Source organism: Vigna unguiculata, chromosome 9, assembly GCF_037176805.1.
Source record: "Vigna unguiculata cultivar grain cowpea cultivar isolate G323 ecotype 2 chromosome 9, ASM3717680v1, whole genome shotgun sequence".
Lineage (NCBI taxonomy): Eukaryota > Viridiplantae > Streptophyta > Magnoliopsida > Fabales > Fabaceae > Vigna > Vigna unguiculata.
This window is the reverse complement of record NC_140800.1, coordinates 38,255,691-38,273,491: the sequence shown is the minus strand read 5'-3', so window position 1 is coordinate 38,273,491 and position 17,801 is coordinate 38,255,691. Positions and strand designations below refer to the sequence as shown.

Here is a 17,801-nt window from a genome sequence, read left to right as displayed (position 1 = left end):
TTCATATGTAGTTCAAAAGATAACTTGAGTTTTTCTAGCCAAAAGCCATGAACATAAATTATGAATATTATTCAATTAATTTCATTATGATAGGTATTTTCATGATAAACAAGATTTCATAAAAAACTTTAACATTGACTGTAGAAGGAGAGGGGGTATGTATGAATAATCATGCATTATCCATCAAGATTTAATATATTAGCAATCTATTTTGGATATTTAGATTTTGCAACCGAATCCAACATTAGAAAGTGTTCAACGAAGATTCAAGTAAGTAAAATCAAACACATCACAGTGAAGTTACGGATGAGAGTGAACATTTCTTTGACGAAGCAAAAGTGTATGGAAAATATTCGCAACGAAGAACACATTCCTCTAATAAACTCAACATCGCAAAACGAATCTAACACTCACACTCGCTCTCTCTTCCACCGATCATGTTCCGAATCCGGCAACCTATGGAAAATCGCCGCCCCTTCAATCTTCACCCGCCTAGCCATGTTCTCCATCACCGTTGTCACCCAGTCCTTCGCCGGCCACCTCGCCGACCTCGATCTCGCCGCCATTTCCCTCGCCTGCACCGTCCTCATCTCCATCACCTTCGGCTTCATGGTACCAGCCACTCGCTTATTGTTTTTGCTATCACTATTTTCCACTCTTATCAACCAACATTGTCTTTTCATTGTGCTATTTCTTACGTAGTTGGGTATGGCGAGTGCGCTTGAGACGCTATGCGGCCAGGCCTACGGCGCCGGACAGCACCGCATGTTGGGCGTTTATCTGCAACGCTCGTGGGTTGTTCTGTCCCTGTCCTCGATTCTCATGCTGCCAGTGTTCGTGTTCGCGACGCCGCTGTTGAAGTTGGTGGGGCAGCCCGTCGCGGTGGCGGAGCGGGCGGGGCTGGTGGCGGTCTGGTTGATCCCGTTCCACCTCAGTTTCCCGTTTCAGTTCACATTGCAGCGGTTCCTGCAGTGCCAGTTAAAGACCGGTATCGCTGCTTGGGTTTCAGGGGCGGCTCTTGCGATTCATGTTGTAGTGAGTTGGGTTTTTGTTTATCGGATGAGAATTGGGATCGTTGGCACTGCACTTTCCATTGGTTTCTCGTGGTGGCTCTCGGTTTTGGGAATGCTCGGGTATACACTCTTTGGTGGGTGCCCGTGTTCGTGGACTGGTTTTTCTGCTGAAGCTTTTGTTGGTCTCTGGGAATTCCTTAAACTCTCTTTGGCTTCTGGGGTCATGCTTGCGTTAGTGTTTCTTAACTTATTTCTCTCTTCCACTTATGGTATTGCTTGGATAAATGCGTCTGCTAAAAGTATATAAGAAAATGTAGCTTCTGGTCAAATAGGTGTTTCCATGAAATATATGTAAAGGGATCTTGTTTCCACGACGCTATATTGGAGGCAAAGCTCCCGAAAAATGAGGCCGCTATTAACCTTGCTTATGCTTACAAATAGTCTCAAGTATTCCCCTGTAGGAGAAAAAAAGGACTGTAAATGCTTCAACTGAAGGTCTTGCAATATCTTTGGCTAGAATAGAAAGTAAACAAAATTAAATTTTATTATAAATCACAATTAACCTGTGTAAGTGTTTCAAAAACTGAGTTCAATAAGTTTACTTTAACTTAAGTGAGATTAATTTTTCATTTATTTTCTTGTCTAAGTGTTCATTAGAAATTTGCGTGAGAAAGGATCTTATTTAGGACAATATCTAGATACATTTCTGGAAATGATATGTGTACCATTCTTTAGATGGAATTGAAATGTCACTCTGATAAGTTGTGTAATGAATGTTTGGATTAAAGAATTATGATGGTTCTTGACTTTGAGGTTGATGTGCTTATTAGTGTTGTTAATGTGACTTTGCAGGTTAGAGAATTTCTATTACAGACTGTTGCTTATAGTCTCTGGATATATGCACAACACTGAGATTGCAATTGATGCTCTTTCAGTTTGGTAATTTGTGCTTTCTTAGTTTTTTCTTTCTAGTTTAGCCCTATATTGGTTTATTGGAGTATTTGCTGAATTAAAGTCAAACCTTGCATGGCAGTGTGACGATATATGGCTGGGAATCCATGATACCGCTTGCATTTTTGGGTGCAACCGGGTAAGTCACTGGTTGTAAGTCCCCCTTTCTTACACTCCTGAAATGAGGTATATTATTCATTTTCAGTATGGAGAAATGTTTAACTATATTGAAAAACTAGTTAGCTCATGGGTGAGGTTGAGTATTCCTTGATGTATACTCCAATGTAACTAATGTCCAGAAGCAGAACCCTGCAAATCGATACAAACGATCCTGGTGTGTTTTTGTTGATTGATTCTGACGAGACTGTGGACTTATAACATTTGGAACTTTGATTTGCTTTGAGAGTGTTACCTCCCTTTACCAAGTGAAAATGCTGTTGGAGATAATTGTATGTGTTAGCGCGAACAAGGAGTAAGTTTTGTGATAGAATAATTCAAAAGGGTTTATACTTTGTCTTGCACTGTCGTTGATCTGTACTTAGTTGCTGACATGTTTCTGTCAAAAGATGGAGACTTGTTAAAAATGAATGTGATGATTCATGAGATCTTGATTTATCATTTAATTTTGGTGAGTTTTCTATAGGAGCATTGCTTTCTTTCCCTTAAATTTTAGTAAGACCTACCATATTCGATGATTAATTTTTCAACCCTTTACTCATATAACATTCTTCAACTCAGGGTTCGTGTAGCAAACGAGCTTGGCGCAGGCAATGCAGAAGGTGCAAAATTTGCAACTGTGGTTTCTGTGGTAAATACTGTACTGGTGGGATTTATATTTTGGTTGGTAATTGTATTCTTCAACAAGAATCTTGCCTTGATCTTTACATCGAGCTCGTTAGTTATCCAAATGGTCAATGATCTGGCAACGTTGTTAGCTTTTACTGTTCTTCTTAACTGCATTCAACCAGTTCTTTCAGGTGAAAGAGTATATAACACACCCTATAGTATAAGCAATCAACTCGAATTTCAATTTGACATTGTGCTTTTTTCTGGTATCTGCTTCTCTTCAGGGGTGGCAGTAGGATCTGGTCGTCAAGCAGCAGTGGCATATATAAACATTGGCGGTTACTACTTGGTTGGAATACCTCTTGGGGTTCTCCTTGGCTGGTTGCGTCCTTCGAGTATTGTTGTAAGTCTACCATATCCTACTCTGACACGGTTAGAAATTCAAGTGTGAGTCTAAGTCTCACATTGATTAGAAATGAGAAAATAGATCACTATATAAGAATAAAGACACATATCCATAAACCCATTGCCTTAAGATTTTAGGTTGAAAGTGGTGTCAATTTCTTATGTGGTTGGACTCTAAATGTCCAATCTACTCTTACATAAGTATATTCATCTATCCGTGAGATTTTTTATGAATGAAAAGGGTGCCAAAGATGTTATAATAAAAGTATTCATCCTTTGTAACCATGGTAACAATATTGTTGGTGTAGGGAATGTGGAGTGGAATGATGAGTGGAACGGTGGTTCAAACATTGATCTTGGCTACTATTACGATGAGATATGATTGGGAAAAAGAGGTATGCTTTACAACGCTCGGACATGGAATGAAACGATTTTGTTTCACTTTCTTTGGTTTCATTTTCATCCAACAAAATTAAACCACATAATGCACTCCGTCTACTTAAAAAACGAGTCTGTATTATGTCCAGTAAATAGCAACTTTGAAGTAATATATACTGTTTCGTTTCTCTAGTGAACGATTACAGAAACTCGTTAACAGTCATGTGGTTGCTTATGGTTTGTAGGTTCGGAAAGCTCAAATTCATATCAAAGAGGAAGCACATTCTAACTAATAACAAAGGTTAAATTTGCATTTAATGACTGTGAAAATTATGATTTCTTATTTAAGGTAGTTTTATTCTTTGCCTCATAAAAAGGGTCTCAGTCAGAATTATTGTGCTTAGCTAATTGCTACTATTTCACAAAGGCGATTTGAATAATTTGCTTAAAGTTAATTGTTTTAAAACACATAATTTCTTATGTTTTATACAATTCATTAAATGAATTCTACAAGTTATTTTACAGCTGTTTTTTATTTTTTATTTACATTTTACGTTTCTTATCTGCGGCTGGTGTTGGAAGAGAAGTGTACAATTTTACACTCTGTAGCAAGCAACACCAGAATCATTTAATAAGATGATCATTATAAATTTATACAAATAACTATAATCATTTAATAAGTTTACATGCAAAATGATATTATATTCAAATCGTATCCAGTTTTTTATATCCAATTATATTGTGGTGTAACTAGTTTTAAGTTTAAAAAAAAGCTTATATAAATGAATACATATTGTATTATCCTGTTTCTCAAAAAATTTGGTTTGACACTCAGTTTAATGCGTTTTCTGGTTAATCAAATTAACTCTGTGGATTCTTTGTAAATAAAACTAGCAAACACTTATTTTTTAATACAAATCAGAGTGTTTTTAAAGTGCTTTAATTTAGGATTTCATAACTAACAAAAGTTCATGCGCAATCCGTTTATATTGGAGATCAATTTGACAAATACATTTAATTCATTGAATTATCTTTTTATGTGATTGTGGATGTCAATTAGAAATTTATGCATTCTTTTCCGATAATATTATTTTTGTATTTTTAGATGGAGATGAAATGGTGTGAATGGAAATGTAATGTAGTGACTAGAGATGGTGAGGAAGAACACAATGGTGAAGAGGGAGATTTAAGTAACTATAAACTTAAATTGCAACAAATATAAATGTAGGAATGAATTATTAAGGATAGAACAAGAACTTGTAAAGGAAATCTATGAGATTTGTGACCCAAAACAAACATCATTATTGAATTAAACATGAACAACCTATTTGTATTTTCCTACTTTCTTGGCAATTAAGTCACAATCAAATAAAAGAAAATTATACATTGTGTCAATTATGTCTACTAAACCCATATTTGCACTAGTTACCATATGCCTCAACTTTCACTTCGATCATAAATAATCGATTTTTTAATTTTGTCTTACGAACGCCTTTTTCTATAAATTTTTTGAGTTTTCGATCATTATTTGATTTTCATTCCTAAGTTTTCTTTCAATTCCATGTTTCAATCCCTTTCTTAGTCCTATGATCAACCTTTTTATCTTTATATTTCAATACAAAATTATATATATATATATATATATATATATATATAAATTTCACTCTACCTTAATAATATATATGCTTTCTTTCTTATATTTGTTATTCCGAATTATCTATTCATGTTTTAAAATAGTTTTTCTACATAGACAATATTAAGTTATTATGAAACACAAATCTTATTTTACCACAGTCTTGAGATTCCTTAGATGGATGCTCCACGATCTTGTCCGTCAAGTCTCCATCATCTGCCGCCTTGTGCAAGGTATGAGATGGGGTAAATGCAGGAATGGACTACGATGATCAAATAAGCAAAAACTCTCAAAGTCAAATCTCATATTAGAAGGATCCACATTGTTTAGGAGTCGAGGTCAAATGCAGTTTAAATACTCATTCCTCCCTTTCAAGAATAGAACTGTGACAAAATTTCACACTCCAAAATAAGAATTATATAATAACTATTTAATTAAGTTTATAATAGGTCTAATTATTGATTTAGTTCTCCAATTCATTATTTTGATTCATTTGGTATGATAACTAAGGTCAATAATAAATTAGAAGACTAAATCACTAATTAAACTTTTATAATATAAATAACAAGTTAAAGTTAGTTATAATTTAGTTATGTTGTTACAGCTGTTATATAGTTTTTTTTTTCTTTTACTTTTTAATTGATCAGATATTATAAAATTAATTAGTTACGGTTATTGGCAAAAGTTTTATGATAAGTTATCATGTTAACTCCCAATAATAACCTTAGTAGGAATTTGATCTAATTTAAATAAATCAGATTCGTACATTTATGGGCTCTTAATGGTAAGGCTAAATCTAAAAACTTGTTGAGAATAGTTTTTATCTACATCTATATATTTATATACAAAGTGGGTATATATAATGAAAAGCTACAAATTATAATTAATTTTTGTAAAAAGGGAATTTGGCTAAAGTTCTTAAATTACTAAAATTCAATTAATTATTTTCTTCAATCATGGTGTCGTGCTTTGATACATATCTTATGAAACTAAAAGAACAATAGTTATACTATCACTTGAAGACGATCTTGCTCTCCACTCTAATAATTTAATAAATGAATTTCTGAAAAAGGTAAAATTTAAAATTGATTAATTTAATAACCTGCTACCCTTGACTGCGCAGAAATTGTCCACCATTGTTTGAATAATCTGTTTTTTATTCTGGCATCACCTTCTTTTGTTCCCAAAACCAATCCATCACTTCTTCAACATGTTATTTCAACTTTAATAATGAAAGAACTTTACAAAAAAATTGCATAATAAAATTGCAATATCAATATTAATTTCTTCATAGTTGGATGTGAATGTGGTAAGTGAGTGACACAGAATTAAACGTGTTACTGTATTTGTACGAAATTATCTCTGACAGAGAATCTTTGTCCATAACCATCCATTCTTGACACTTCCAAAAAGAGAGGATGTGGTGAACATGTTTGGCATATAACTTTCTTAAACAACACTTTATTCTTAAACGTTTCTTTCCAAAATCTACAAATGTAAGTGACTATTGAAGATGCAGAGTGCAAATGCAAAAGCAAAAGCACGTGCCTCTATTGGCTATACACTTTCTTAATTCATGTCGTTTTTTTAAAGAAAATAAGAAAGTGAGTAGATTTTTTTTATAAATATTTTTTAAATAAAAAATAAATTTGATTTAAATTTGCTATTATTTTGTAAAATAAGTTTTTTTTAAAAAAAATTATTTTGGTAAAATCTATCTTTTATTTTAATGGCTGTGCTCATTCCATAGCACAACCAACCTTCTACCTACCAAAAGTTTGAACCTAACTAAGGTATGGCTCCTCCACTCCACTCTTGAAATTTTAAACAACATGGATCCTATTTTTATTGATTTCGATAACTTTTATAAGGAAGGTTAATTTCTATTTAAATGAATAATATCATAAAATTAAATATAATAGCAAAATTGACTCATGAAAATATTTTTATATAAATAGTTGTAATATTTCATTCTACTTTTTGAGTGGAGGTTTACCATTTTTCGTTTTTCATTTTCATTTTTAAATTTCTATTAAATATATGAACATATTTAAAAGCTATTCAGTCAACACAAAATTACATTTTTCATTTTACTCAAATTACTCAAGTATAATACGATACAAATGTTTACAACATTATGCAGAATTTTAAAAATAATTGTATTAAAATTTCAGACTAACTACGTATATGTTCCTTTTTGTCTTTTTCACGGATTTCTAAGTAATTATGCAGGTTCAATTTTTTTTTATCCGCAACTAAGAAGGTTCGATAATTTTCAGACACTTGTTATTTTTCTTTTGCCCCACTTTATTTTTATCATACCATCATTTAAAAAAATTGTAAAAATGCAATTTAAAAACTTACAATATTAAATAGCCACACAATTTATATAGCCCTCGCATATTCTATATATAGCAAAAACAAAGAAACTATACATATGGAATTAAATATATGAGTTATATTATCATGTTATAAGGAGAGAATTATTCAACAATAGTTATGATTAATTCGATCAATGGTATAGTTATAGTCGTTAAAATTCTCATCACGATTTTAGTCTTAAAAGACCAGTCAAAAAAGAAAACAAAATATTGGAATTGTTCTTCATTTCAACTCACAAGCTATATAAAACTATTGATATACCGAAATACTATTTAAACTTATAAAACGTTTAGTATTTAGAATGTATGAATTGAATGAAAAAATTATAAGTAACACTAAAGAAATATCCTTTACTTATGAAAGTAAAAAAAAATAAAAATTTTATTACTTTTTTTCATAAGAAAAGAAAGTTCTTTGAATGTAAAGATTATACTCATGAGATATATCCTCTGAAGTTGGAAAAAAATAATTGGTGGTCATGCAAATTTAATTACATCATTAACCAATATTTATTTAAAGAAAAGTCGTTTATGTATGGATGAGATCAGTCCAATTTTAATATAAATTGCATATCAATCCAATCCAAATATCAATTTGTATGAAGTCAAAATGTCATATTCCTTTTCCACACATTTTATATATATTACCTTTTAAACCTTTTTTTTTCTATTTCATGTCATCAGTAATCGTGTTACACTTCTATTTCTCCTCTTGTGTTTGTATTCTATTTTGCCTTTTAATCATTAAGAATCAAGAACTATTATTCAAGTTGGAGATAAAAACCCTACTTTTAACATTTTCGTCTTCTTGCTATTCACTATTTCGATGCTACCAAGAAAAAGAGATCCACGGAATCTTCGAGTAACATCAAATACAATATTATTTTATTCTGAAATATATATATATATATATATATACCTAAAAAGTAAATAAAAATACATACTCTAATGAATAAAAACGAACAACTCCATTATATACGTTAATGTTTGATCAGAAACGGATTAAGTGAGTTAACTTAATTAAAATTTTTTTTTTCAATTTATTTTATATATTTATTATATTATAATGATAATAAATTAACTTAATTTATTTTGTATAATAATAGAATCAAAGTATTTACTTAATTTTTAATTATAAAAATAATAATTAAAGATTAAAATATTAAAATATTAATGTATATATATTGACAAACAAAATAATTAAACATTCAAATTATTTAAATATTTTATTAAATATCATTCTATCATTTAAACATACGAGCCTGTGAATCTATATAATTAAAAATAATAAATATTTATAAAAAAAAAAGTTAAAAATTATAAAAAATGTTCGTTGATCAAGTGAGCCAATTTACCTTTCACCCAACTCAATCCTGGTTAACTCGTACATTAAGTAAATCTAATTTTATTTATTCGACTCACTTTTAAAAAAGAATTGAATTTTTCTCGGCCAAATCTGAACCTACAGTGAACTAAATTCACTCACAAATTAGAACCCATTTTTATGTCTCTATTTTCAATCGGTAAATTGTATAAAACACTTCATGTTCTGAATTGTTAAATACTTATACAGATGAACATGTAGATATATTAAGGAAATTGCAGTGGTATATATATAGAGAGATAAGATTGAAGAAGATGAAGCAACAGCGGTGTTAGGTTCTGCTTTGTTCCTCCATAGGGCCATGGAGAGCTTCAAGGGAGACGATGAAACCGAGAAAAACCTTGCAGAAGCTCTCCTACAACCGGAAGAGGCGGTTATTCATGCAGAACAACGACACGACCAACCCTACGAGGAACAAAGTTTTGGTAACAAACTCTGGCTGGAAACAAAGAAACTATGGGTAATTGTCGGACCCTCCATCTTCAGCCGCCTCGCCTCCTTCAACATGAACGTCATCACCCAAGCCTTCGCCGGTCACCTGGGTGATGTGGAACTCGCCGCCATTTCTATAGCGAACACCGTCATCGTTGGCTTCAATTTCGGCCTCCTGGTAAGCATCACCAATTCCCTTTTCCGGTAAACTCACATTCCCTGTGTTATGTTATGATCGATATTTGAAAGTGATTTGGTAACTAATTACACAGCTGGGGATGGCGAGCGCGTTGGAGACACTGTGCGGGCAAGCGTACGGGGCGAAGAGATACCACATGTTGGGAATATACATGCAGAGGTCGTGGATTGTTCTGTTCGTGTGCTGTTTCGTGCTGTTGCCGTTTTACATATTCGCGACGCCGCTTCTGAAGTTTCTGGGGCAGCCGGATGATGTGGCGGAGTGGAGCGGCGTGGTGGCGGTGTGGCTGATTCCTCTGCACTTCAGTTTTGCGTTTCAGTTTCCTCTGCAGAGGTTCCTCCAGTGCCAGCTGAAGACGGCGGTTATTGCGTGGGCTTCTCTGGCGGGTTTGGTGGTGAATGCGGTCACTAGTTGGGCCTTGGTTTATGTGTGGGATTTTGGACTTTATGGTGCAGCTATTTCTCTGGATATTTCATGGTGGGTTTTGGTTTTTGGCATGTACGCTTATACTGCGTATGGTGGATGCCCTTTAACTTGGAAAGGTTTCTCTGTTGAAGCCTTTTCTGGACTCTGGGAATTCCTCAAACTCTCTTCTGCTTCTGGTGTCATGTTATGGTATTCCATTATCATCTTCTTAACTTTTTCTTTCTTCTATTTTTACCTACACAGTTAAACAATAATTAATATGGGTGTTCAATCATGCAGCTTTGAGAATTGGTACTACAGAATACTGGTTCTTATGACTGGCCACTTGGAGAATGCCACCATCGCCGTTGATGCCTTATCTATATGGTAAGTTCTTCACTCTTTTTTTAAACCTTAATTCTGCAGAACCTAAAATTTACTCAGTTATATTTACGTTATTTTACTGTAACATGTTGCATTTTGTTTTGCAGTATGACCATTAATGCGTGGGAGATGATGATTCCCCTGGCTTTTTTCGCCGGTACAGGGTACGTTTCATTTAAATTTATATCACTCAAAAGTTATTATTTTTACATTAAAGTTACACTTTTTGGACTAGATAATCATTTTATTTTGAGAAAAAAACACGTTTTTCCTTGATTGTATGATAATCTTTTGATTAACGACTTCAGGATTTTCACCGAGTAACCTAAAAACACCATCATTACTTATATCTTTATTGCGAGAAAATGATCTTCATTTTCCTCCTTTTGAGAAAAAAGTTTGAACTATATTGCTTGGGTAACATAGGTAGCATCATTTTGACAAACTTTTATTTATTTAAAGTTTGACAAAATTTTATTTTTTAAAATACATTAAACCTTTTTTTTTTCAAACCACATTAATTTTTTGTGGTCACATGTCATGTGATCGTAAAAAATTTGTCTACAAAACTTTCATAAAAAATAATTTTTCGTATATTTACGTCTTCATGCTACAGTGCTGAAAACTGACAAGATGTGATAATTTCATTGAAGATAATATTAGATTCCACGTGACTTAAATAAAACAAAGTAAAACCACAGTCATTTATCTTGTCCGATCAGTCATAGGATCGGTACTCAACCACAAAAAGAACAAGAAAAATCAATGTCGACATTGATTTTTTAGTCAGTTATTTACAACAAAAACAAAAAAAACTTGTCATAAAACCGTACTTTGCTTTTCATCTTAATTAAAAGTATGGTTTAGAATCCATCGTATTGTGGAATAAACTATTTCAATAACATTATAAATTATGTCACCTCGTATTACTATTTTATTTCTTACTCTCATACATACTTTTATCGGTAAGAGAAACGAGAAATATATAGACTAGAATAAGTTGGTAGCATGAAATAAATAAAAAGTAAAATAAAAATTAAACGTGTTTGGTACCAAAAAAAGGTCAAAATATATAAAAAATAAAATAACACACATTTTTAAAATTTTTATTATTTTCTTTCATCTTGCACCTAGTATTTCTATTTTCCTATCTTTACCCCTCATGTCACCCACATAAAATCTTAGATTTATAATTATGGGGAGATATTAAGTACTGTCATGGATTGTGAGTCCTTTTCTTCACGGGTTCATCTTTTATAATAATAAAATAAAATAAAAAATTACTTCTGTATCACTTTTAACTTTTCTTAATTATTTCAGTCTAACCATAGATGTAAAAAAAAAAAACATTTTCTAGGGTGAATAATTGAAGATTGTGGTAATGAAATTGCAGAGTGAGGGTGGCAAACGAGCTGGGTGCAGGGAATGGAAAAGGAGCAAAATTTGCAACGCAAGTGTCAGTGACGCAATCGATAGCGATTGGGGTTGTCTTGTGTGTTCTGATAATGATATTTCATGATTATTTGGCTTACATATTCACCACCAGCTCTTCGGTATTAGAAGCCGTTGACGACATGTCATTCCTCTTAGCCATAACAATTCTTCTCAATAGTGTTCAGCCAATTTTGTCAGGTACACATCTTCTTTTAATAATGATATTCCATATCTCACTCTCATCGTCCATGGAATCTCAAATTCCAACGTATATGCAGCCAAATGCAACCTATTCAATCTTATGTGTTCACGGAATTTACATGTGCCTCTCAATATTTAATAAGCCATTTTCTTTCTATTTTCAAAGATAGCCCTTCAAACATAGTTTTAACGGTCATTCTACAATATTTTTTTAAAAAGTCTGAGATCAATTAATTTGTAATATATATATATATATATATATATATATATATATATATATATATATATATATATATATATATATAAATACAATTTTTATTTTCAAACCAATTTTTTTAAAATTGAATTAAGTTTAAATTCTATTTCAAACCATTTTTAATAAGAGTGCAGTTTAATAAAAGAGGGAATTTTTGGGTTTCAATCGACTTTCAATTCTACTTAGTTTACGTGTTATTCTTTAAAATGAGTTTTTTTAATAGTGTACTCTTACAATAATTATCTTTTATCAATTTATTAAACAAATAGGATGAAAAAGTCCTAATTTATATTAGAGTTACAAAAATTAATGTATTATCGTATGTAGGTATAAACTTTAATAACTAAAATTCGGTAAAACTTTTAGTCCACCAACTGATTATTTTTAAATTCATTAACCTTATCATTGATAACAATTAAATTTATCCTTAACATTCATAACAATTGTGTGAACTTAGTTAAACTAATTTATAACAAAGCCTCTCTACTAGATATATCTTGAAACACATGCACTTGCAATGATTCAAGACTAATATCTCACTAATAGAAATTTTAATATTTTGTGGGGGTTTTCTTGCAAATTTGATATAAAATTTTGCAAAAAGAGATTTTTTTTTTGCTATTTTTCTTACGAATTTTAATTAACAGATAATTTTGTTGTGAATAATTATTTCCTACAAAATTATAAAATTTGCAAGTATTTCTTACAAAAAAATTTATTAGCAAAACATTTTTGTACAATATTTTTCAAAAAATTTGGTAACATATTCTTGCAAATTGTTATTCGTAACAAAATTTGTAAGTATTTTCTAAAGAAAAAGTTCAAAATAAAATTGACAAAAAATATGTATTTTTTTCAATAGTGTCTTATATCATATCCTTCCATTGGTTGTAAACAACCTCCTCAATTTGATACATGCTTGAAAAATCTAACCATTCCCAATTTGGTGTCCATGCACCAGTGCAGTAAGGACTTTTGACCCCGGTTGTTTTTGTTATTCTGCCTCGGATTTAGAACCGAGGCATATTGGGGTCTTTTGGCCTCGGGTGTTAACCGAAGCCATAAAGTGTTTTTTCTACCTCGGGTAACGTAAGAACCAATGCCATAGGGGACATTTTTTTGGAACACCACTGCAGTTGTGGTAAGTCGTTCGAGAGCATGATGGAAATCGACAATATCCAAATTGAATCGAAACAGGAACGTAGTTTTCGTCCTCCTCCACACTTCCCTTAACCACACAGGTTGAATCTCTGTTCACAATCTCCTCCACACTTCTCGAACATGGTCCTGAAGGAGTATCAGATCGCACTCAACTTCGCCACCGATTACGACGAACGCGACCAACCCACCAACGGCATCTTCCGCCCCGTCTGGAACCTTGCGCAAGTAACACCAGAAGCCATCAAGCGGTTCAAGGAGAAGGCCGGAAGCATGGACGTGGAGGTGGAAGTGTTCATCTCCATCGGCAACCGCGGCAACCGTCACCCCTTCAAATCCCTCGACAGAGAAGCATGGATCGTCAACGCCACCAACTCACTCACGCGCCTCATCCAGGAGGTGAACCTCCAAGTGGACGACATCGACGTGCAGTACGAGGAAATCGAGCCCCCGATTTCAGCCTCTCTTCCACTTTGCATTTCAGCCACCCTTTTCAACAAACCCTAAAATGGAGGTGCAGCGAACCAGCGGCGACAGCGAACCAGTGACGGTGGAGGGGTAGGTTGCAGGGAGAGAGAAGAGAGAAATGGAATTGTTGAGAGAAATGGAGACTGCGGCGGGGAAGAAGAAAAAGAAAAAAGGGCACGCATTTTGGCACCGGTTGTCAATCACCCGAGGCCAAATATGTGAGTTTTTGGCTTCGATTCTCCGCAACCGAGGCATATGCTAGTTTTTGGCACCGATTTTTTATCAACCGAAGCATAACACCGTTTTTGGCTTCGGGTGTTCTGTGAACCGAGGCATAAAAGTTGGGTAGAATTGCAAAAATGCTACCGCGCCATTATATGTTTCGATTTTTTTATAATCGAGACATATAAAGCGAGTTAAAAACAATAATCTGCACTAGTGATGTTGTATAATTTTTGAGAAATTCATCACATTCATCCTATTTATTAATACAACATGCAACCTTCTTTCATTTAAATAATTCACACAACACAACACTTAATATTTGCTATAGCATCACTACCACCAACATTAAGTTGGAAAATTGTACAAGCAGTGGTCCATGAATATTTATATTGAATATCAAACAAAAAATTAAGATTCATTTGATACAACATAACACACATTTTTAAAACTAAAAATTATAACATATCTTATATAATATTACAGGTGTGGCTGTTGGTTCGGGATGGCAATCATACGTGGCATACATAAATATAGGAAGCTATTACCTCATCGGCCTCCCACTCGGAATTATCATGGGATGGGTCTTCAAAACTGGTGTTGCAGTAAGTATAACTAATCTACTAATTAAATTTAGGATTAAATATATTTTTGTCATTTAACTTTAAAGTGAATTTTAGAATTAGTCTATTTCAAAATTTTGGACTAATTTAGTCATTTATCTTTCGAAATACGTAGAATTAGTCATTTTAATCATTTTTTGTTAGATTTATCTGATGTTTTGTATATATTTCAGGATTATATTTGAGTTGTTTAACACATTTTTGTTTTAACGTTAAGTGAAATATTACATGAAACGCATTTAATTACCACATTTAAACTCTTGTTAATTACCTTGTTTTGAAGCCTTAATGTGATGTTGTTGATGGCAGGGTATATGGACTGGCATGATCTTCGGTGGCACAGCACTTCAAACATTCATACTCATCATAGTAACAATACGATGTGATTGGGAAAGTGAGGTACATATATTTATATTTATATTTCAATTTTAAAGTTTTCATAATATATAAATTATTTGTATGCATGTTGTAATATTTTCTTTTCATTGCGTTTTGCAGGCGAAGAAAGCTCGGTTTAGGGTAAATAAGTGGTCGAGATCTAATTCCAATGCGGCACTGCAAATCTCCAATTAACGTTCCTTTTTCTTTAAATAAGTTTTATTCTTGACAAAATTCCAATATATTATCGTACAAGTTATTGGTTATGTTGTTTTTCAATCATATATTCAAAGTTTTAATTTACTATTTTATTCGGTTTACTTTTTCTTTCTTCGATCATTTTGTATGATTGTTGCTCATTCAACGTTTTATATTTCCCGTAATTTCTTGATATGGGATATAGTTACAAAGTTCTATATTTAATGTTATTTTCTTAAGATATGATAGTCAAAAATTGTAAATAAATATGTTGTCTCACGTGTATCATTAATTCCTTTTTCTTTCATATGTTTTTAGGAACTGGTGTGTAGACAATTTAATTTTTCATATAACTAAGATTCATTATCAGTTGACTATACAAGTTCCCAGCCTAACTAATTTCTGATATTTATATCATTTTTAAAGGTTTAGTTGATGGCGTGAGTTTGAAAAATAAATAAATATCATATAGAACCATTGAGTTTAGCATATGGTTCAAAACATAATTCTCAAGGAAAAAAAATGTATTTAGCAATTTAGAGATTGTAGTTAGCAATTTTGTATTTGTACACTTTCCGAGGGTGGAAATTTTGTTGAAATCAGACTCACTCAAAAAGCCTGGATCAAGCGGTATAAAGACCTGGGACTACTATTTTCACCACCCCTTTTTCTCTTCACAACCTCTGCCACTATTTTTTTGGTTTTTTATATCCTACCTTTATGAATTTGTATTGTAATTGATTTTTGTAATATAAATATATTCTAATACATGATCAAAACTGATAGGTATTATACTTTTTCATAACTATGAGAATTAGTCTCATATTTCTTTTATATTATGAAAACTAATTTCCGTATAATAAATTTGTGGCAATTAGTTTCTATAAATATAAAAAATATGTTATGAAAAGTATTTTCCCAAATATATATTAGGATACAAATATGTGATAGAAGCTAGTTTTTTAATTTTTTTTTATAAAGGTTATTTCAATAATAAATATGCAATGAAGTGAAAATAGAATAACAAATATGTTTTTAATCCTTTAACTATTAATTAAAATTGGAATTAATCCATTTTCGAAACTTTAGATCAATTTAGTCTCTCATCCTTAAAAATTGGATAAATTTAGTCATTTTAACAAAATTTTGTTAAATTTATTTGACGTTTTATACACATTTCTCATCCAACGTTGAAGAAAAATGAGTTAAAAGATATAAACAACTTAAATATTATTATGAAATGTATTTGAAACGTCAAATCAATTTACAAATATTTTGTTAAAATGACTAATACACGCATCTCTAAATTTGAGAGACTAAATTAGTCTAAAGTTTTGAGGACAATTTTCACTAAAAATTAAGGGACAAAAAACATATTTAACCCTAAAAATAACATTGAAGGAAAGAAAATATTTTATGATGAATTATAATGATGATGGTATTCGCTCTTCCTACCGTAAAATTTTTATCAGTATAATGGAGAACTTTAACCTTGATTAGATGAAAATAGTTGCAATTATATGTTAAATTTTACGAGAACTTTAAGATTATATTAGCTTGCATTTTAATTTATGTAATTGAAATTTGCTTTTTATAAAATGTAATTATTAAAATTAAGGAATTGTTAAATATTTAGAAAGTTTGAAAATAATAAATTTGATACATCTTGACAATGTGAAAGAAAGCTTTTAGTTTGTGAAAGTGAAACCGAAAAGAGATATTTATCAGTTAACTAACAAAATTGTTCGATACTATGTATCCAAAATTAAATGTATTTATGTATTTGTATGAATGGAAAATTGCTATATTAAAAACTTATCCTAATATTTCTTCTCAAGACTAACAGATACAGATTTTTTAAAAATACATCAAAAACCATTTGTTTAGATTCTTAATTATTAAAAAAAATGTCTCACCATTTAGCTAATTTTCTAATTTAGAACCAAATAGATAATTAAGATTTTTTTTTCTTCGAAGAAAATTATTAGAAATTTGAAATGTCATATAAAATGGATTTTAAATTTTTTTTATCAAATATATTCGAGAATCATGTTAAATAAACACAAAACAGGTGTTTGGTAAACATTTACTTTTATAATTTAATATCTATACATCGTCTTACTCAGTGTACAAGTCAATCATTTTTTCTTCTTTCGCTCTTGTCCTCTTTGTTTTTCTATACATTTCTTCTCCCACAATTTTTCTTAATTGTTTACTACACTGCCCTTTTATGCTTCAATTATTGAGACGAAAATTACATATGGGTGTCATGTTATGTTTCAATATGAACTGAAATTCCATCTTCATGACATTCAATATCATTTATAAAGTTACCCTACATAAACTTAAATTCGGAGTTAATAAAGTAATCATAAAGTAAAATAATATAAATTATGTACTAATCGCTATTTTTATATGCTACTATATTTTTAATTATCTTTCCTAGTATTGTTTTAATAAAATAACCTAGCAGACACGCCTAATACAGCCAGATCATAGCAACACAAAAGGG

At 31.5% G+C, this 17,801-nt stretch overlaps 3 protein-coding genes across 4 annotated transcripts; all 3 read left to right on the top strand.

The window, feature by feature from the left end:
- The first annotated feature begins 233 nt into the window (after nt 1-233).
- LOC114162563 (protein DETOXIFICATION 27-like) lies at nt 234-4,055 on the top strand. Of its 2 annotated transcripts, XM_028046492.2 has the most exons (8): nt 241-612; nt 703-1,244; nt 1,866-1,952; nt 2,047-2,103; nt 2,703-2,941; nt 3,035-3,153; nt 3,464-3,550; nt 3,779-4,055. In XM_028046492.2, exons 1-8 carry the CDS (start codon nt 307-309, stop codon nt 3,824-3,826), a joined length of 1,485 nt encoding a protein of 494 aa, XP_027902293.2. In that variant the 5' UTR covers nt 241-306; the 3' UTR covers nt 3,827-4,055. The 2 variants fall into 2 exon arrangements, with proteins under 2 accessions (XP_085522540.1, XP_027902293.2); XM_085666414.1 differs by having other exon boundaries at nt 234-612; nt 2,703-3,153.
- Nucleotides 4,056-9,036: 4,981 nt separating this feature from the next.
- LOC114196177 (protein DETOXIFICATION 27-like) lies at nt 9,037-15,411 on the top strand. The gene is made up of 8 exons (XM_028086732.2): nt 9,037-9,541; nt 9,636-10,177; nt 10,268-10,354; nt 10,459-10,515; nt 11,745-11,983; nt 14,577-14,695; nt 15,023-15,112; nt 15,212-15,411. Exons 1-8 carry the CDS (start codon nt 9,233-9,235, stop codon nt 15,284-15,286), a joined length of 1,518 nt encoding a protein of 505 aa, XP_027942533.1. The 5' UTR covers nt 9,037-9,232; the 3' UTR covers nt 15,287-15,411.
- Nucleotides 12,359-14,570, top strand: LOC114196178 (ruBisCO-associated protein-like). Its single transcript, XM_028086733.2, has one exon. It carries the CDS (start codon nt 13,524-13,526, stop codon nt 13,905-13,907), a length of 384 nt encoding a protein of 127 aa, XP_027942534.1. The 5' UTR covers nt 12,359-13,523; the 3' UTR covers nt 13,908-14,570.
- Nucleotides 15,412-17,801: the final 2,390 nt, after the last annotated feature.

Bases quoted from the DNA above. Each gene is read 5' to 3' on its own strand.
- LOC114162563 (XM_085666414.1), top strand. From the start codon at position 307: ATGAGAGTGAACATTTCTTTGACGAAGCAAAAGTGTATGGAAAATATT. The intron at 1,953-2,046 runs GTAATTTGTGCT...CTTGCATGGCAG, and splicing joins ATTGATGCTCTTTCAGTTTG to TGTGACGATATATGGCTGGG. The intron at 2,104-2,702 runs GTAAGTCACTGG...TCTTCAACTCAG, and splicing joins GCATTTTTGGGTGCAACCGG to GGTTCGTGTAGCAAACGAGC.
- LOC114196177 (XM_028086732.2), top strand. From the start codon at position 9,233: ATGGAGAGCTTCAAGGGAGACGATGAAACCGAGAAAAACCTTGCAGAA. The intron at 10,516-11,744 runs GTACGTTTCATT...ATGAAATTGCAG, and splicing joins GCTTTTTTCGCCGGTACAGG to AGTGAGGGTGGCAAACGAGC. The intron at 15,113-15,211 runs GTACATATATTT...TGCGTTTTGCAG, and splicing joins GATGTGATTGGGAAAGTGAG to GCGAAGAAAGCTCGGTTTAG.
- LOC114196178 (XM_028086733.2), top strand. From the start codon at position 13,524: ATGGTCCTGAAGGAGTATCAGATCGCACTCAACTTCGCCACCGATTAC.